General features: G+C 47.6%; 2 protein-coding genes and 1 long non-coding RNA gene across 3 annotated transcripts; 2 read left to right on the top strand and 1 right to left on the bottom strand.

Moving 5' to 3' along the window:
- The first annotated feature begins 3,407 nt into the window (after positions 1–3,407).
- Positions 3,408–5,995, top strand: LOC116948457 (uncharacterized). The gene is made up of 2 exons (XR_004403807.2): positions 3,408–3,518; positions 3,996–5,995. It is a non-coding gene; the product is annotated as an uncharacterized LOC116948457 (long non-coding RNA).
- Positions 5,220–10,098, bottom strand: MRPL33 (mitochondrial ribosomal protein L33). The gene is made up of 4 exons (XM_032965142.2): positions 9,975–10,098; positions 8,973–8,991; positions 8,138–8,244; positions 5,220–6,289 (listed from the first exon to the last, which is right to left on the bottom strand). The coding sequence occupies exons 1-4, from the start codon at positions 9,994–9,996 to the stop codon at positions 6,240–6,242; spliced, it is 198 nt and encodes a 65-aa protein (XP_032821033.1). The 5' UTR covers positions 9,997–10,098; the 3' UTR covers positions 5,220–6,239.
- Positions 10,099–10,845: 747 nt separating this feature from the next.
- Positions 10,846–17,441, top strand: TMED10 (transmembrane p24 trafficking protein 10). The gene is made up of 5 exons (XM_032965141.2): positions 10,846–11,090; positions 13,246–13,366; positions 14,124–14,197; positions 14,755–14,881; positions 16,526–17,441. Exons 1-5 carry the CDS (start codon positions 10,896–10,898, stop codon positions 16,645–16,647), a joined length of 639 nt encoding a protein of 212 aa, XP_032821032.1. The 5' UTR covers positions 10,846–10,895; the 3' UTR covers positions 16,648–17,441.
- Positions 17,442–20,376: the final 2,935 nt, after the last annotated feature.

Here is a 20,376-nt window from a genome sequence, read left to right as displayed (position 1 = left end):
AATATTCTCACGACGTTTCGGCCACAACACAAGCGGCCTTCATCAGGTGAAGGGAGCGAGACTGTCTGGTAGGACAGCGCTGGAGTGAGAGAGCCACGTTCAGATCACGGCTTTTAAGCTGTGTGAGAGGAACAAAGAGCCTTGACGAAGGAATTAGCATAAAATTTAGCATTGAAAAGGCTGAATGATTAGCTTGTGACTGGTCACAGAAATAGCTATGTTAAAAGTTAAAGCATACACATCCGCAGAGGCACCCATTGTTAAAAGGAATTAGCATAGAATTTAGCATTGAAATAGCTAAATTAAGGCATTCGCTTGTAACTGCTACAGAAATAGTTACGTTGAAGTCAGAGCATACACATTCACCGAGGCACTTAGTACAAATCAAAACAGGAGCATTTAGCATTGAAATAACTAGGCGAATTTAGCATTGAAATAACTGGGTGATTTGCTAGTGACTGGTCACAGAAATGACTACAAATCTGAGCTATTCACAGTACTATATAGTGAACCAATAAAAACTAAAATATAAATTACCTTCATGTTATCAATAAACTCTATATTCTCCAATCAGCTAAGCTACCAACCATAAGTCGTTATATATCACAATGCTATATGGCGAAAAAATGGGTGGATTCTTACCCTCAAATTTCCGTACCACGGATAGCTACGGGCCCCATTCAGACGGACGAGTTCGTCCATGGTCGGAACAGAGGAGGGGGAGAGAGACAGCTGCGAAGCCCTAGTATACTCCATGTTGTAAACCATACCATTAACCGTGGTGTGAGAGGTATTAAGAGGCAATGCTGGCGAAAGAGCTGCGGTCTGAAGGTCATCGTAAAATTACAATTAATTAAGAACAGAAATGATTTAACACATCTTTCCAGTGGTTACTGAGCCTGAATCCATCTTCTCGGTTGAAATTGTCTCTGTGCTTGTATATGTGAATGGCCTCATGAACGAATCTCTCATGGTAGCCAGTTGGTTTGCAAAGAACCTCCGTCTTGGAGAAGTCAATGTCATGTGAGCCCACTGATTTGTAACAGTGATCTGCCACGGCAGAGGAGTTCGTCTTACCGTGTTTCAAGTCTGCTTTATGTTCGCGGATGCGATCCGAGATATGTCTTTTGGTTTCTCCAATGTAGCTACTACCACAGAGGCACTTTAGTTTGTAAACGCCCGGGTACTGTATGTCTGGAAGAGCATCTTTTACAGATGGAACTAAATCACGGATTTTGTGTACTGTGTTGAATCGGACCTGGATCTTGTGTTTATTCAGGATTTTGGAGATCTTTTTAGTGACCCCTGCAATGTAGGGTAAGGTGATGGTTTTGAGTGGCTCCACAAGAGGATCCTTCTTCATGACTGGAGTGATGGCTTTGCGGATTGTGTAGTCGGAGTAGCCATTAGCCCTGAGAGCCTGGTGTACGTGTTTGAGTTCACTGGTAATGTGTTCCTGGTCGGAAATGCATTGGGCTCTATGGTATAGAGTCTTGATGAGGCAGTTCTTCTGGGATGGATGGTGGTGGGAATCCGGTTTCAAGTAAGCATCTGTATGGGTAGCTTTCCTGTAGACAGAGTGGCTCATTGAACCATCATGTCTCCTTTTAATTAAGACATCCAGAAAGGGTAGTTTGCCATCTTTTTCGACCTCCATGGTAAATCTGATGGCTGGGTGTATGGAATTGATGTGGTCGCGGAATTGGTCTAGAGCAGGCTGGCCATGTGGCCAGATGACAAAGGTGTCATCAACGTACCTCTTCCATAAGGTCGGGCGTAGAGTGGCAGTCTGGATGGCGTCAGTTTCAAATTTTTCCATGAATACGTTGGCTACAACCGGAGATAGGGGGGAGCCCATTGGGGTGCCCTCAGTTTGTTTGTAGAAAGTTCCATTCCAGGTGAAGTATGTGTTGGTTAAGCAATGTCTCACCAGGGGGGGTACATCAGTATGCAGTCCTTGATGAACCAGGTCTTCAATGATAGCGATGGTGTCAGGTACCGGGACTTTGGTGAACAAGGACACCACATCAAAACTGACAAGCAGGTCGTTTGGGGACAGGGAAATGTCTTTGATTGTCGATACCAGGTGAGTAGAATTTAGTACCGCAGAGGTGGTTTTTCCAGTGAAAGGTCGCAGTATATCAGCCAGAAAACGTGCCAGTTTGTAGGTGGGGGAGCTGATAGTAGAGACGATGGGACGAAGGGGTGTATCTTCTTTGTGTATCTTTGGAAGGCCATATAATCTTGGTGGTCTGGCAGCAGAGGGTTTCAACAAGAACTGTTTGTTCTCATCAATTAATGCTGTTGAATCCGAGATAATTTTGTTCGTTTTGGTGACCAGGCTGTTGGTGGGATCTCTTTCTTTATTTTTGTATAGCTGCCATCGTTGAGTAGTTCTTGAATTTTGTTGTTATATTCTGTTTTGTCCATGATGACAGTGGCATTGCCTTTGTCGGCTGAGAGAACGACAATATCATCCCTCTTTTTTAATTGAGATAATTCAAAACGTTCGTCTTTGCTGATGTTGCTAGGTGGCAACTTAGCGTTTTTGAGGGTTGCAGCACCGACCCATCACTCCATCTCTGCGGTGCACCTCCTGCTTGGGCGTGTTACCTCTTTCGGCTGCCACTCCATCGGTCGTCTCGGCCGCCAAGGCCATCATTAAACCAAGCGAAGGGTCCCCCTACCCAAACAATCGATATGATACTCCTTTGGTTCTTTTGGCAAAAGTCACGTAGGTGTAAAATAAAATAAATCACGACGTTTCGGGGCGCAACACAAGCGTCGGACGCTTGTGTTGCGCCCCGAAAGAACCAAAAGGTATGGATTCCTGCAGTCACGAAAGCTTCAAATCAAGAATCAATACGATGTTTCTCAGTTGCGTTTGTCTGACCTGTTTCTTTCTTTAGCTCAGTGCATTTGCCAAGCAAGCGTCCCTGCCACGACACTTGACGCGTTTTTCAACGTTTGTTCCATGTTGTGTCAGTACCCATATTTTTGAGCCACAGGCTACTACAGCACGTAGTCCTCTCAGATTGAACAATAATTGTCAGTGAAGCAGTACTCTGCCGATGTCATTGCCAAGTGTATCTGCAATACACAGGGGCGCCCGTGTGACGACACCGCGTTGCGTCGTGTTCAGAAATGATCAGGCGCGTGAAGCGTGTACCTTCATTTGTATTTGAATGAAAATAAATGACAACATAATTTTAGCATCATTACGCTTGTTTGCCCAGGTAAGTATCAACAAGTCTCAGTATTGAACTCGTTTTTACAGTCGGGGGTGATGGTTGTTTCCCAATTAAGTTATTTGCAAGTCTTTTTTTTAAATGTGGACAATTTGGACCACGACACGCAATGCAATCTTTTTTCGATCACGGGGGTCTTTAACGTGCAGCAGACGGAGCGCCGTGTGTACAAGGAAGAATACCCTCCCCGTTCACCACACTGATGGACCTCTGCAATCGGTGGCGAAGAATGCCTTACCGCTCGGTCATGGCACCACGTCACACAAAAAGGTACGATGCAAATAAGCAACCTTTGTCTCTTGCGAAGATGATGTTTGTCAGAAGCCATTTGACGTCTGGTTCCTCTATACCAGGGGGTGGGGAACGTCCGGCCCGCGGGCCGTATGAGGCCCGCGAAATCGTTTGGTGTGGCCCTGCCAAGGCAACAGCAGGCGAGACTCGAAATTCAATAAATATAGGAGCAAACCTGGAAAAGCAGTTGCGAGTAGCAACATCAATACCAGCTAACATCATCACACGCCTCGCCAAACAGAAGCAGTTCCAGCCATAACATTAGGGGTGAGTTAATTAAATGTTTGACCAAATATAACAGGCTAATTTTTAAGTTGATCCTTTTGTATGGCCCGCGAATGATTTGATAAATATCCAAATGGCCCTTGGCAGAAAAAAAAGGTTCCCCACCCCTGGGCTATGCGGTATCTCCAAACGAGCCCAAGCGTGTCCTCACTGCTGCCTTTGTGATGCTAGATTCTTGTGAGAGGCGAGAGAGATGGAGGCGAGCGAGAAGGGAGGAGAGGCAACAAGGATGGGGATAAGAGACGTGAAAGCGGGAGAGAGCCCCGCATTATTTTTCGCGTAATAACAACACGCAGCTCGCCGGCTTCCTGCTGATGACAAGCGCCTCTCAGCGCATCACGGCAAAAGGTTATGTGCGTACACACACACACGTCTCTCCCCGAGAACGTCTCGGCCGTGCGTGTGTAATGTGTTTGTCCTGGGCCTCTCCTAGGCCACAACAGGAGCACCTGGCAAAATCTGTAAGCATCGCCACGAGAAAGACAAGGGCGGCCGGGCGTGGTGCTTTACGGGGGATCTTTGTCCTTCTGTGCGCTTTTAGTGCGTGTGCTGTATTGTTTGTGTACCGTTTAGTGTGTGCACGCGACGTGTGTAGTTTTAATTAAACATCATGGGCCAGGTATGACGTGGCCTCTATGGTCAAAGAGTTGTTAGCGATGCAGGACTGATGGAGTGGAACGTACACTTCGGATGAGAGGGAAAGGGAATTAAGATGGGAGGTCTCGCTGTTTGTTGAATGGCTTCGGTGCGTACAGGATGTGACTAGTAAGACGTGGGATTAAACAATGTGTTATGTTGATCGAACAGCGTCGAACAGGTGAGATGGGGGATCGGGTCATCAGCCTCACCGGCACAACGACGCCAGAGGACGCACCCACTGGGAGGAAGGGCCAGGTGAATGATGAGGGGGTAAGGTGAGGATAAGGTCAGATATGGAGAAATCTGGTCAGGAGCACTGGGGCTGGACCGGCAGCTCGGACTGTTAATCCTTAATCTTATTTTCTTTGCAAATACATCATTTGCCTACGACCGGTAACCAGCGATGTCAACATCGGCCTCGATGGAGGTTCATAAAGGACGCACGCTACTGGGACGTTTGAGGCAGTCGCCCTCCAGCAACAGCAGAGCGCCGGGCGGATAAGACGCAGCAAGTTGGTACATTGTGGAGCACAGCTGGTGGGTCTGTCATCTCAGTCAACCGAAAAACACCTGGGTGTCTACCGTTCCCTTCCGACAGCGAGACGTCGACACTTAACGCGACATGGAAGTGCATCTAGCCTGGCACAAGCAGTGGTGAGGTCACCGACACTTAGTGAATAGCGGCTGCTGCGTGCTTGTAGTCGCGTCTATACGGTACATGCATCACATTCTCGTATATAAAAAAAAAACACGAGCAGCAATAATGTCACGTTTATTATTGTATATACAAGCGTGAGCTCTGTTTATGTACAGTGGGCAGGAAGTCGCTATACCCCATTACCTATGAGTCATGACAGCTCTTAAGACAATGGTATATTGAATTCCCACTCGGTCTGTGCAAGCCTCATAACGTGAAGCCTATATTCCTTGATAAACGGATCTGTGTGGTGTACATTGACTCGGGCTGCACCACCTTGGGCTCATTAAAACAAGACACAAAAACTCACGGTTATAAACACAGATACGATAAGATTAACTGTTAACACACCAAGAGAAATACACGAGAGAACGCAAGAGACGTGATATTGACTGTGAATTGAGCGGTGGCGTCGGCTGGAACAGGACACGTTTATGCAAAGTGATCTTTGGTCGGTGGTTGAGACTAACGATGGTGTGCGAGCCATGCAGGTCATCCTACAAGCAGATGGAGGGGTTCTAATCAACTCGTGTGCAGATGCTTCCCTGGACCATGAGACGCGATGGTGGATTGGGGAAGCCTACATCCATCCAACAGTGAATCGATCATGGCTGATGATGATGATGAAATCAATGGAGCACATCGTTGATTTCGGTGGTTGTGCAGATGTCCGCGACGATTGTAAATGAGAGGTGTGGGAATGGGAAACAGTTGAATGTGTACATGGGTAGATTAAAGGAAATTCACGTCGTAACTTGGGCAAAAGGCCACATCGATGTTATTTCTTCCTCCCCGTTGTGGTAAATGTGCTGTCCTCTCGTGGCTGCAGGGTTTATGGGTACCCAAAAATACACCAAACACGAACCAACATAATCAAGTTTGAACGCGTGTATCGTTAACAGAAGAACGGATACTACCAGTGAACTGATCGATGTTATCGTTCAATGTATAAAAGGATGAGAAGGGTAGCCTTGCAGCCTGTTGTTACGTGTGTGATCTCTGTGGTGGGTAACGTTTTGCACGGTGGCTGTGCATTTGAATTTGAATGCTTCCGTCACATTCTCCACTCCGCTCCTCTTCTAAATTGATCGTATCTTCTTCTTCTCGAAAAACAGGACGTGCTGATTGACTTCAAGCGGGTGGAGAGATGGCGTGGGGGGGGGGGGGCAAAGGTGGGGGGGGGGGGCAAGGGGAGAGAAATCAACGCTGTCCACCCAACGCAATTACAAGGTAAAGTGAGCTGCAGTGTGACTCAGCGAGCCCCACTCAGCCCCACCTCCGGTGGAGGCTCGGCATTCTAAGAATAACAACAACCAGATTAGCAATCATGCGCTCAAACGGTGTGACCGATGCCTAATACAAAACCGTATGTCAAAGAATAGCGGAGAGTGCGTTCTAATATAATGCGTGCGTACATAAAAAGAAAAACCTCAAAGTGATTTGTTACTTAAAATAAGCAATGAGGTGGCACTCATCTTCTGCTTACAGCCCTGAGCCAGTGGTAGAAATGGTACATTCCAACGGCGGAGGTGAGTCTCTCCATAGGACAACCACGGTTGACTTCGCCACAAATGACTGCTAATTACATTACAACCATTGGCCAAGTCCCGCCCCATTAGCGGTGAGGTGTAAATGAGCGCATAGCTACGAATGCGTTAACCCGGCGTGTGCGGTCACTCGACCCGGGGGGGGGGGGGGGGGCGCGGGAGGGGAGGCACTTTCGAGGAATCGCGGAATTGGCGACGGAAGCCCGCACGGTTGGGGGTGCATTAGCCCCGGGCGCCGAAAGAGCGCTGCCACAAACGCTGCATCACTGCACAACACGGGCGTCTTGAGGTCACCACATAAACACATTTGGCCCGAATTACCGCGAAGAGCGGTCGGGATTAGGATGAACTGGCTCCCACCATGGAAATGTTGTATTCTAACCAAATGGCTCAGAGACACCAATTGGGATGATCACTACCTGTGGTTTGTTAGAGGAAGCAGACACTTTGGATACCATTGTTTTTTTAACAGCCGTATGTTAGTTAGCTGGGAGGCCTTGAAAGAGTCTCCATATGCTTTTTAGGAGGGTTCTATCCAGGCTGTTGGCCCAGTAAATCACAGTGTGGGTCACGATGTGAGCCATGGTGTGGGTCGCAGTGTGGGCTACAGTGTGAGTCACAGAGTGCGTCACAGTGAGGTTCTCAGTGTGGGTCACGGTGTATGTGGAAGTGTGAGTTGTCGTGCAGGTTGTGGTGTGGGTCATGGTGAGTCATAGTGTTGGTCACAGTGTGGGTTGTAGTGTAGGATGTAGTGGGAAAGTGGTGTGGGTTATGATGTAGGTTGTATTGTGGGTCACATGTCATCTTGTGTGTGGTGGTGTGGGTCATCTTGTGGGTCGTGGTGTAGACCACGGTGTGTGACATGGGGAGCGGTAGTGTAGCGGTTAGCGCGCTGCGCTATGAACCTGGCGACCCGGGTTCGATTCCCGCTCACAGCCAACACCGGTGAAGATTATCTGAACCGGTCCCGGGCCTCCCCTAGGTCGACTCAGCCTCAAATGAGTACCTGGTGCGGTGTGTAAACATTGCCACTAGGGAGACACCCACCCCTCGTGTACCGTTCCGGCCTTCATAGGTGCTCGCTAACAGCACTTGCCCCTACAGTCTGTCAAGGCTATACGGGGGATCTTTAACTTTGTCAACCTGTGAGGAAGTGTGCTATGGTGTGAGTGGAGGTGTGGGTCATGGTGGGTGTTGTGATGCGGGTCACAGTATGGATCATGGTGTGGGTCATGGTGTGGGTTACGGTGCGGGTTACGGTGCGGGTCGTGGTGTGGGTTGCGGTGTGAGTCACAGTGTGGGTCGCAGTATGGGTCACAATATGGGTCACGGTGGGGGTCATGGTGTGGGTTACGGTGTGAGTCACAGTGTGGGCCATGGTATGGGTCAGGGTTTAAGTCACGGTGTGAGTGAACTGGGCCGGAAATTACCGACGGGGTCTTTCTTGCGCATCACCATCTTCTCAGAGAGACGATTCCTCTTGGCATTGAAGCAGTAGCCGGTGCCGGCAGCGCTCAACATCTGCACCAGCACCATCCTGCAAGCACACATGGTTAAATCATATACAACTGAATCTCGAATAGTTCCTCACTGGCCATGAGCAGGTTGTCCCCCAGCCTTGCGATCGAGCTCACGAACACTGCAATCAACGTAAGTGTGGAGCACACACCTAGACAGCACGTAGTAGCATCCACCCTTCGCACTTACCCCTCGGGTTGCTCCTGGCATGGCCCCCAATTGAGCCCCCTTGCCTAGCGGTCCCTCATGGCATACACTCCAAAGCGAGCCCCATTCGAATAATCAAGTCTGAATCAGAATATTTACTTAGACTGGAGGAATCCGACGAGTTATGAAGCTCTTTTTACAGATGTCCAGTGTGGGCAGATCAGTCCAGTATAGATCTGATGTCACCACAAGAACCCACTGGGGCCGAGCCCCAGCCTCGTCTATCCACGTGCACAATGTATAAGGCTCGTACCACATGTCTGTGGCGTGCATTCAGTGTGAGCGGATAACGGACAATGGTGTGCGGTGTTCGTGCAAGGAGACGGTGAAAGTAGTGGACACGTTGGAGATGGACAAGGTGGTGGCGGCGGCGGCGGCAGAGGAGGTGTTGGACACGGGGGTGGTAATGACGGTAGGCGTGGTTACAGTGGCGGTGGTGGTCACAGTAGGGATGGTGGAGATAGAAGTGGTGGTGGATATAGTGGCGGAGGTGTTGGTCACGGAGATGGTGCTGGTGACGGTAGAGGCGGCGTCTCTCACTTGGATTTTGCTTTCGCCACTGCAAGAGAGAGAGAGACAGACAACACAGCGCAGATTTAGCGGGCGGCGAGCGCTGCGAGCACCGAACCTGAAGAGTGAACAAGGGGGTCCTGCCAAAGTACCGGTTTTAGGGGTAAGAATTAAGAGGGGTAAGAATTAAGAGGGGTAAGAATTAAGAGAGGTAAAATCTGCCATTGTCCTGGCTATTGTGGTCCGGGTCGTCGGCGGGAGGCACGGTGGGGTAGCTGGTTCAAGCTCGCGGGGGTATTCCGCCCCCCAACAACAAACGGCCGGAGACCCCTTCACCATTGTGAGGTACTTGTCTTTCCATCCATAAGAATTTCAACTGGGCCCGCTACAAAGTCACCCTGTCTCTTCCTCCTCTTCCTCCTAACTGGGAATCGAAGGACCCCAGGGTTGCGCTTTGGAGTCCTTCGGTTGGGCGAGAACCACGGGGCGACACGGGAGGGCAGGGCAGCAACATGCATTGTCCATAAGAGGTGTTTGCGCTTAGATCGCGTAAAAATATAAATGTGTCGCTAAACCCGCCACCACCCGACAGCCAATTAGTGAGGTGGACTCGCGAAACGTCCGACTCAAATTGTAAACATTGTGGATTTACTCTCCAACACACCGGCGTGCTGCACTAGTAACGAATTGGCGTGTTCCGTTTACGTGACATACCTTAATAATTGGCTGTGTCGGGTGGTGGCGGGGTTACACGACACATTTATATTTACGCGATTTAACCCCCAAAAAACCCTTCTATTGTGCATATTGGTCGCGAAAGCCTTGCTCCGTGTTAAGCTAACACACACTGTACTGAACCTGTACATTCTTCTTTCTGCCAGCGTCACGTCTATGCCGCCCTCCTTCACCGCTGCCACACGGACCGCCGCGGTGAAGCACGGGGCCCAACGACCACCCCCAGGCCCTCATCCAGCAGTGGAGTGAACAACGCACGGGGCAGCACGTGAGAGAGGAGCGCGACCCACAACTCACAGTTGGCCGTAGTGATGAACATGTCCTTGGCCGGGGGGAGGGCTATTCTACTACTACTACCGCCTCCTTCTATACAACTCGAGGCGACGAGACACTTGGGAGGTCCGCCGACAGTCGCAGCCGAAGGGCAAGGGGTGTCTACGGACGCGTTGAGTCTGAATGAAGGGTCGAGTGAGCAAAGGGTTGAGTGGCCAAAGGGTTGAGCGGCCAATGGGTTGAGCGGCCAATGGGTTGAGTGGCCAAAGGGTTGAGCGGCCAAAGGGTTGAGCGGCCAATGGGTTGAGTGGCCAAAGTCAAATCTTAATTGAGGGAACGAGAACAACCCCGCGGCTCGTTCCGGCAGGGTCACACGCGCACTGTCGATTCAATAATAATCGATGCAAATGGCCGTGGAAGTCGGTGAATCGATTCGTGCGGGGGTGAAACTATCGTTTTGGACGAGTACGAATATGCGTATTTTCTGTCATCGTGGGCGAAAGGACGCATGCGACAACAAAACTGGACGGACAATACGAAGGAGACAGCCAAAGGTAAATTGTTAAGTTTCGTTATTTGCGCGGAAATCGAACCAAATAAATGGAATCGTGGGGGTGGTTGAATCGCCCCCCGCACGTGGCTGCCCGGGGTGGTGGGGGGGGGCTGTTTGGGGGTGACAGGGCGGGGCCTAAAGACCACCCCACCCTTCCCCCGGAAGTGAAACCGACTTCACATTTAAAAAAAATTAACATCTAACAAACGTCGATTTTTTTTGTTTGTTTGTTCACAAAACTACGACTCCAATCTCACATCCCTTACACGCGTTTAAACATTAAAAACATTTTTTTTAATAAATATAAATTGTTTGTGTTAAAACGATTGGGTGACGTAGCAGGAAGCGGCGGGCCGTGAGCGCGCCACGTCAGCTCGGGAAGGAGGCGAGCGATGGCGGCGCCGCGCGCGGTCTCGCTGCTGCTGCTGCTGCTCGTGCTGAGCGTGGAGCTCGCGGACGTCGCCGCCATCTCATTCTACCTGCCCGCCAACTCGCGCAAGTGCCTCAAGGAGGAGATCCACAAGGACGTGCTCGTCACGGGCGAGTATGACGTCTCGGAGCAGCCCAACGTCAAGGCCGACTTGAAGGTAACGAGAGTTAGGAGCGCGCTGGAGAGGAGGTGGGTGGGTGGGTTGGGGCGGGGGGGGGCAGGCCTCTATCGGGACCAGGGACAGGCCTTTATCGGGACCAGGGGCAGGCCTCTATCGGGACCAGGGACAGGCCTCTATCGGGACCAGGGACAGGCCTCTATCGGGACCAGGGACAGACCTCTATCGGAACCAGGGACAGGCCTCTATCGGGACCAGGGACAGGCCTCTATCGGGACCAGGGACAGGCCTCTATCGAGACCAGGGACAGGCCTCCATCGGGACCAGGGAGAGACGGAACGCGCCCGAGATTACGGGCAGTCCCCCCACAGAGAATACGCAGCGGTGGGAATCGCCACCGATTGGCGAGCTTGGCTACGTACGGTGCGAAAGAAATGTGCAGGTGCTCGGTGGATCACCGCATGGCAGCGGCGGCTTGCGGAGGCCTTCATCCAGCATTGATTGGATTGAGCTTAACTGATGGAATAGAAATATTTTACAGTACGAAGCTAGGTAGGCTTCAATAGAGTTTTTTTGACGTGAATTTGAAGAGTTTTCGGGAGTAACTGGACAGTTAACTTGACCGTAATTGTAACATTGCGGCAATTGCAGCCTCCATGTGGTGCACTTGATCAGAGCTGGAGTCAATTCTTATTATGTTGCAGTGTTATTAGCAAACATTACATTTACACTGCGATGGTGACTCATTGAGTGGCAACATTACAGATGCCATTGGTCCCAGGTCTGCTTCGGATTACGTTTTTAGGAGTATCCACTGCCACCGCCCCCATGGTCAAATGCGCTGCTGGATTAATGCGCCTCCAAGCCGCAGCCGTCACGTACGATATTGCGATGTAATACATAATAACACCATGCACACGAGCTCCTTTCATATCCCCAAATCTCCGCTTTGGACGTGTCTCTGGGACTTCGCGTTCCTCGGCTGCCACTCCCCCGTCGTTCATTAATCTCGACCACCGGGCATCATTCCTTGAGTGCCGCCACGTGTCCATCCCAAGCCCAACTTTTTTCTGAAACGTTTAAAATGATGAAATTCACCTTCGTGTGTGGTGCGATCCCAAAACAAGAGTGTTGCTCTCTTTGTCAGGTCAAACATGGAGATGGGGCTCTCCCATTTTGGATTTCCCAGCCTGCATAAGCGCAGCGGCGCGCGCCAGCGTCTGTGAATGGCCGGAGAGATCATGCGCTCTCGGCTTTGACCAATGGGAAGCTGTGATGCGCGCCCCGCCGCTTATCCGCTTTATAGTTTACAAAAAGTGATGGATTCACGTTCTTGGCGTTCGAGTACAATTGTAATGCGTTCAACCGCATATTAATATGCTTTACATACGTAAAAATTGGAGTAAATTATTGCCCATACAGATGCAGTCATAAGCCTGGGCTTGAACCAGTGGGAGTCGTGAACTTGGAATGACGAGCATGGTGAAGTATGGTCAAATGACCGCTATGACCCACCCTGCGTGTGGATGTCATCATCCAGCAGTGGATTGACAGAAGGGCTGTAACACGTGCCGAAGGACACACGAGAGACTGCCTTTGTAATGGTGTTTAAACGTGTGTATTAGCTCACGTTTTTTTGGGATCGGCCCTTCAAAGTAAAGAACAGGTTACTCCAGTCAGAGATGGGAACTCTACAATGTGGTTTTAGGAAACAGAGGCTTGACTACCGACCATTATGTCACTGTGCCCCCATCTGGTGTTGATAAGTTGTTTGACGAGTTAGGTTTAGGGAAACATTTCCTAATGCGCCTTGTTAATTTGTTTATTTATTCTATGCGTAAGATTTTAATGTTGTAAATGTCGCAAGTTCGTCCATTTGCGGAATTGCTCTGTGTATTGTTGCAAAGTGTTGAGCGGTTTGCCCCTGAAATGGTGGGAAGCATGCGTCAATAACGACACGTGTATTCTCCAGCGCTCGAGTCGAGTGGTACTGCTTATCCGGATGGTTATTGATTGTAATTTAGATTCATTTCAACATCGTTAATCCTGGGGGCCATTTCACGTTGCGCTAAGAGTGGCCGATGTTTGAGAAACGTCTTGTACACTACAGTGTTCTTACATCATGATGAGTTACAAACATGCTTTTGTTTTCATTTACTGCTCATTGTGACGTCTCTAACTTTCCCATTGGCAGGTCACCGACTCTTCAGGGCACATTCTTTACTCAAAAGAGGATGCTTCCAAGGGAAAGTTTGCCTTTACAACTGACGATTATGACATGTTTGAGATCTGCTTTGAGAGCAAGCTTCCAATGGGTAAGACATTTGTAAGTCTCGTCCCACATTAACTTTTTTGTTCTTGTAGGATATGTTTACTATTAACTGCAAACTATATATTTGTTTTTCGTAATGTTTCCCCAGTTTTATGCCAATTGTGCTATTGACACCATGTCATGAAACACAGTATTTGTTTTTTTATCTCTCTCAGAGCACCGCAACCTTTCCTGGTAGAGAACGGCCCATAGAAATTGATACCACAGAGCTACTATTGAGATCTCTGGCCCACAAAGTAGGGGGCAGGACTTGCCCACGAGCCTTGTTAAAAGCAATACTGTTCATCTAATGACGAACATTTTTTTTAATTTTCATGTTTTTAAATGTACACATTAAGGGCAGAACTAAATTCTGTGTGTTTTTTTTTACGCATTCATTGGTGACCAGGCTGAGACCATCAACTCATTAGACTTGAAAGTCCACTTTAATGACAGGAGGTTACCTGGAATTGAATTCAGAATCTCAACAGAACCAGCTCAACAATTGGACCTCTTGGGTCACCCAGCCACCTCCATAAATGTCAAAACCAAGAGTTTAATATTTATCGAACACGAGTCGGTGCTGAACTCACTTCACCCAAGTGTTGATGGCTAGTGTTTGAGTCAAAACTTTAATGGCCAGCTCGCTGGCTAAAAGAAGTGCAGCTAGCAAGTGCATCGATATGTTAATCTCTGCAGTTGCCTCTGAACAACTCTACTGCACTGTCATAACATCTTGTGTTTCGCTTAACGTTTCCCAGGAATTGGAAGAGTCCCTGATCAGTTTGTGACACTCAACACCAAACATGGGGTGGAGGCCAAGAACTATGAGGATGTAAGTTCACCCCAAAGTTGTCTCGTCTGCTCAGAACTGCTTTTTGTGTTTAGTTCGTTGTCCTTCCCCCGATTAGCACGGTTGGCTACGTACGGTTCGAAAAGAAGTTAAACATAAATGTGTTCAATATTAGGTAGAAAATAATGCACCTCGAGTTCTCTGCACAACGGCAGGTCCGCGGTTAAAGCTCCCTTCATCTCATTCCACCCCCCCCCCCATAGCCACATCACAATACCCCACTTAACTCTAAAGCCTTTGCACCTTTACTCGACAAGGGTCGTTAAAGTGGTTTCCCCTTTTATTCCTCAGCAGTGTCTTGTAGGTTACACCATTTTAACAATTAAAGACAATTCTTATGCTTTCGATATACGAGTAGACACTTGGATGTGGAATTGTGAATAACGTTTTTTCATTTCATTAAATGTAATGTTCATTTGGTCAGTAAATGGATTATGTGTTTATTAATATTGGACATTTGGTTCAATTGCTAAAACAATTTTGCATGGGCTTCGAGATGTAAATGACCTGAAGAGCTATCTGATGGTGATTATGCTCAGATTGCCAAGGCGGAGAAGCTCAAACCACTGGAGGTGGAGCTGCGGCGACTAGAGGATCTGTCCGAGTCAATTGTCAACGACTTTGCCTACATGAAGGCTCGTGAGGAGGAGATGAGGGACACAAACGGTGAGAGAAGATCTTTGCTGTACACTGGTTTGTCTCCCAGATCATGCCCGTCCCAAACAATGGTTTGGGCGGACTGCCTCTTTTTAAGGGGACCTAGTACTTGATGACAAAAAATAGTCTGTGCAAATATGCATGACAATCCACTAGTTCATCGACTAATTGTTCTAGATCTTGTTTAACTCATTTGCATAAACTGCATGTTACAAGCTTTTAAATGATGACTCGTTCACTGAAATTGGTGGAATGGTCTGATTTCTGTGCACAGAGATGCATGTATACAGATTAGACACTTGAATATGATTAATAAATCTGGTATTGTAGATGCGATGATTGAAGTTTACCACTTGTCTCAGAGATGCTTATTCGATTTATGTGCACACTTACATAAAACAGCATATGTAGAGTTGTTCCAGAGATGGGGAATAGAGCAGTGACGTAGCGGTTAGCGGCACTGCGCGACGATCTTAGGTACTTTGGTTCAGTTCCTGGCCATGGCCAACATCATTTCGCGAGTAATACAGGTTTATGAGATCTCGCATGAACGCAATTAACACATTTTGGACACTTTTCAATGAGCGAAATCGAATTTCTGCATTCACGAAATTTCGCATGGCAAGCGCCACGACATCATCAAACAAGAAGCACCCGGGAGGCTGCGTCATCTTTCCACGACAGTGTCATTGTATCCCTACAGTGTCATTGTATCCCTACAGTGTCATTGTATCCCTACAGTGTCATTGTATCCCTACAGTGTCATTGTATCCCTACAGTGTCATTGTATCCCTGCAGTGTCATTGTATCCCTACAGTGCCATTGTATCCCTACAGTGCAACAGTAACGCCTCCACATCACCTTTCCAGTCATTCCAAAATGCAGATCTTTGGGTGCGTTCCCTCCAAAAGGTTAATTATTTTTAAAATTAATTTTTATTCGATTGTTTTAATATTCATGCTCTTAATAAATTTGTTTTCTTGTGGAAAGTGATATACAGGTGTATGTTTTAGGTTGGGGGGGAGAGTTCGAATGACTGTCCGTAACTTATCCTACATTTTTAGACTTAAATTAATGGGAAAAGCCTTTTACATTTACGACATTTCGTTTTACATGTGTTTTTTGAAGAACGCATCCCTTTCGTAAATCAAGGAACACCTGTATCAGAACCGATCCTGGGCCATTCGATGACCAGTGTGCTGAAGTATGCTCAAACAACACAGGATACGGGATGCTTTCATCCACTTTGGATAAATGGATCTGTTTTGTTACGAAGATATAGTATCTGCTTCACACTCTGATGAAAGCCCCAAAAAATATACTTTTAATATATTCCCTTTCGCAGATGTTACGCTTGTCACATTTTTGCCAAAAGTCAAACAAAAAGGAATAAAACGTGGTAATCGTGACGTAAAAGTTATTTTTTGTCAGACACGTGGTAGTACCACATGTTCAGCATGGTGATCCCTGCACGTGGAGTTAAAAGTTGGCCGCCGTGTCAAACAACCCGAAAGCTGTGACAACCCAAAAAACATATTGGAGGGCTTGTACAGCACAACCATAACAACCCACGCGGTAGGGATGTGTGGCTATGTTGTTGAGGGTCTCGCATGAAGGTTTCTGTCTTGCGTTGTATGGTTTTCTGCTCTGCAGAGTCGACCAACTCTCGCGTGCTGTACTTCAGCCTCTTCTCCATGTGCTGTTTGGTGGGGCTCGCCACTTGGCAAGTGCTCTACCTGCGCCGCTTCTTCAAGGCCAAGAAACTCATCGAGTAGTGCCCCCGACAGTTTTGGCGAAGTCCCACCACCCGTCGCCGCCACCTGTTGTATTTATTTGTGCCAGTTGTACCGGGAGGGGGGTAATATCGGTGGTCTCACTCGGGCAAGTGCTCAGATGAAGATGCGTCTTTTTGGTTTTCAAATGGGTGGTTTGATTTGTCTCCCTAGCTTATTTGGCAAAACACTGGGTATTTGTTTGAGCTTGTTTACCTTTCAGCTTGTGTTTGTACCGCGGTAGATTGTGGCGCACACCCCGTCGAGTGTATGCCCACTTTGTCATGTCTGGTGTTAGAACTGCATTTTGTTTTGCGTGTGCAAGGGTTATGGGCCTACAGAGCAGTTTTTTTTCCTTCCAAGTTTTTTTTTCCTTCCGAGATTTTAAGTTCTACAATTGTGGAAAGCGGTGCAAAAATTGTACTCATTGGAATTTGATTGCACCAGGCAAATGTTTATTATTAAAATGCAGCCAAAATTCTAAATGAACCCCTCGTCTATTTTGTTGCTTATGGAATACATTTTAGACTGCTGGGTTGAGATCTCATTAAGCAACCCTGAAACAAAAAAAATAACAAGTTTAAGCTTTTTACAAGTTGCTTGTACAGAGTTATTTTATAAGAAATAAGTGATTATTTCCAGAGTTGTGGCACAGGTGTGATCTTCATTCTGAAAGTGCTGCATGGAAAAAAGAATGTTTTCCTATGAAGGGGATGAGAGTTGCATTTGTAGCTTCATCAATGCAGGCTGGGTGAATGATAGATGTACTTGAGAAAACGATAAATACTTCCAAGTGATCATGTAGTTTGGCGTCTTTATTTGTTTCGTGTGAATTAGTGGTGTGTTTATAGTGCACATCTTGCAAGTCACATCCAATTACAGCACACTTATAATGCCATGTGCATGACCCTGGATGCTCATTTCAGGCCTTTTACTGTTATGAGAAGTGAACATGTATTGATAATTGTTCACCCTCTCATGCACTTCGGCTTAGATGTAATGGCATTGCAAATGTTTGACCGAATCTTTGGAAGGTGTTGCATATATTTGACGGCTCAATTCAAGCTATAAGTGTTCTGATACTTGCATTGCCTTTGTATAATTTGCCTTTAGGCGTTTTCTCTTCGAACACTGGTGAGACAAGGCTGTCTGGTGTAGGCCAATCAATTTCAAAGATAATGCATTTATTATCAGAGCATGTTTGCATGGTTTTCCACAAGTATGTGTGATTAATGCAGACTTGATGCCTTGGAAAAGGTGTTTGAACATCTTATTTCATTGCCAGAAAGGGTAAACACCTATTTAAAAATAATTTTGCATACTAGCAAAAAGATTCCATAGTTTTAAGCGTTTATATTTGTGTCCTCTGAAACTGGCGTTTTTAACAAAGTAAAGTAGCTACAAAATGGGAAAATTACAATTATGAATTCGATGCATTGCCAGTTAAGTCAACATTTTCAGTACAGGCAGACCCCAACATACGATTGCCCGACTTACGCACTTTCACACGTTATGTATCTCTTAGCATGGCTAATCTTGAAATAGCAATCATCTTGAATACAGCTTAATGTACGTGCCTGCGGATTGGAGGGAGATGCAGTTTTGCATGTAGCGGCCAAGCCATGCAGTCGGTGCTTTACATGTGAGGAGAGCAACCTTGAATTGGACGCGGAAGCAGACCAGTCGCCCGTGCAAGCTGCGCAAGTGATGGACGTAATGTGTGCAAATTGACTAACCCGCTGGATAATCCGGGCAGCTGCATTCTGCACTAACTGGAACCTCTGCACAAATGCAAGTGGTAGCTCTGTGTAGAGGTGCGTTTCCACAATTCGGGTGTGTGTTGTTTGGGGCCGAGAGGAGTGGGTGCAATCCTCGGGAGTGTTATGGAGGTTGGAGAAACATGCTCCGGTCGTAGCTGCCGACCTCCAAGCTCATTCAAGCTCTGATCGGATGCTGAACTCCCCTCTGCAGAGCTTCCCTCCACTCAAATCTTCCCGTCAACGCTGCTTTCGCATGCGTTGAGCTAAACTGTACATAATTGGAATTGCGTACTTTATCTGTGGCCGATTTGAGTGCCGAGTGAGATCTGAGCCTGCTGTCATATCTTTAGCAGTGCCTCAAGTGTTCTGCCTCACTGCGATCTTAAAACGGCTCAAGCCGTGTATACTTAAGACACTACATCAGCAATGGACCATTGAGAATGACGTCTTGCCGTCCCTTTTTTTCCTGAGTCATCCATCTCTGCTTCTGCAAATGAAGAAGGCCTATGCTGGGACAGATTTTCTCTGATTTCCTTCCCCGTGCTCTTTCAACTCTGCCTGGATCCTCCCCAGCACTTCGCTATTGTCCGCGCGGAGCAACGTCTGCTTCGTTTCCCTAGGTCTATGGCTTCTGAAGCTTGAGCACGTATCTGCTAATTCTCCTTTCTTTAGGATCGAGGATTTCACGCTGCTGCCTAAACTACAGCTGCCTTAAATCCTTACCAGAGTGCTTCTGGCTCTTAATTCATTCTATCGGGTTTGCAAGTCCTGCAAACCGGCCTCAGAAATGATCTTGTCTCGGAATAAATCCATTGAATTGAGTGGACTTTGTTGAAGTTTCAAATTATTTAATAGTGCCCAAATTGCAAAGGAAGAGGAATTACCCATGCTCATGCACAGTCGGATGAAGCGGCGCACTCGATTTTCGAGTTTAATACCTGATGAAGCTCAAAGCAGTTTGGGCGAAACGTCGTTGCATGCTGATGTTGAATTCAGTCCTCAAGTCACCGGTGAAGAGCTTTATTGGTCACAATTTGATCAATGCATTACCACCTATAAATGTTTGATAATGTGACGGTCTTGTCGGATGGTGGAGGGTAAATTACAATTTTGAAATAAAGCTACCACGTGGCCGAACCCAAAAACAAATATGGATCCGGTTATAAGTTACGACTTTTCAGCACTGCATTCACAAGGTCCCTGCAATATGTTTTTTTCAAAATTTACGAAAGAACGCCGCCTTTGCATTGATTCGTTGCAACCAAACATCTGTACCGGTATCGACATGCGAGTTTCTCATCGGGCAGAGTACGTGTCAAGAGATTTAGCATTAACACTCCCACGTGGCCTCTGACTCTACGAAAAAGGTACTCTAGCAGGAACCCGCGGCGATAAACGGATGGCAAAATATGCACGTGGTGTCCATCGCTGCCTGTCGTCCACTTCACACGTGTGGTGTGACGTCATCAACCGCCAGTACGCCTTGTGACGTCACCCCCCCTTTCACCAACAGCATCGCGCGGCGCTTTCACATGTGCTCCTGCGGCCGTCTGGAACGCTCTTCCTTCCGAGATCAGGAAGCCACTGGAACGATGCACTTTTAAAACGTCGTCTAGATTGACAAACGCATTTCCTTAGAACTGATTTGGTTTGTGTTTAGCTGTTCTTCACCCCGCACCTCCGATTGGCACGGCCGGCTATGTACGGCGCGGAAGTTCAAAATGCATTAACTCTTTGGTTCTTTCGGTAAAGTCACGTAGATAGAAATTTAATAGATCACGACGTTTCGATCGCAACACAAGCGACCGTCTTCAGGTGAGAGAGAGGAAAACTACTGAAACAAGGTCTTATATAGGCCTGAGATGGGTGCAGCCTCAAGGGTAAGAGGGCGGGGCTAGAGATGGTCTGCCCTGAGGCTGTGGAAGTGGCTATTGTATTGTGAGAGATTAGCATGTCAATAATGTACGAGCTT

The sequence above is a fragment of the Petromyzon marinus genome, chromosome 33 (genome assembly GCF_048934315.1).
Source record: "Petromyzon marinus isolate PM22_M1 ecotype Great Lakes invasive population chromosome 33, UKy_Petmar_22M1.pri1.0, whole genome shotgun sequence".
Taxonomy (NCBI): domain Eukaryota; kingdom Metazoa; phylum Chordata; class Hyperoartia; order Petromyzontiformes; family Petromyzontidae; genus Petromyzon; species Petromyzon marinus.
Note: the sequence above shows the minus strand (reverse complement) of the source record. Positions and strands in the feature narration are given on the sequence as shown.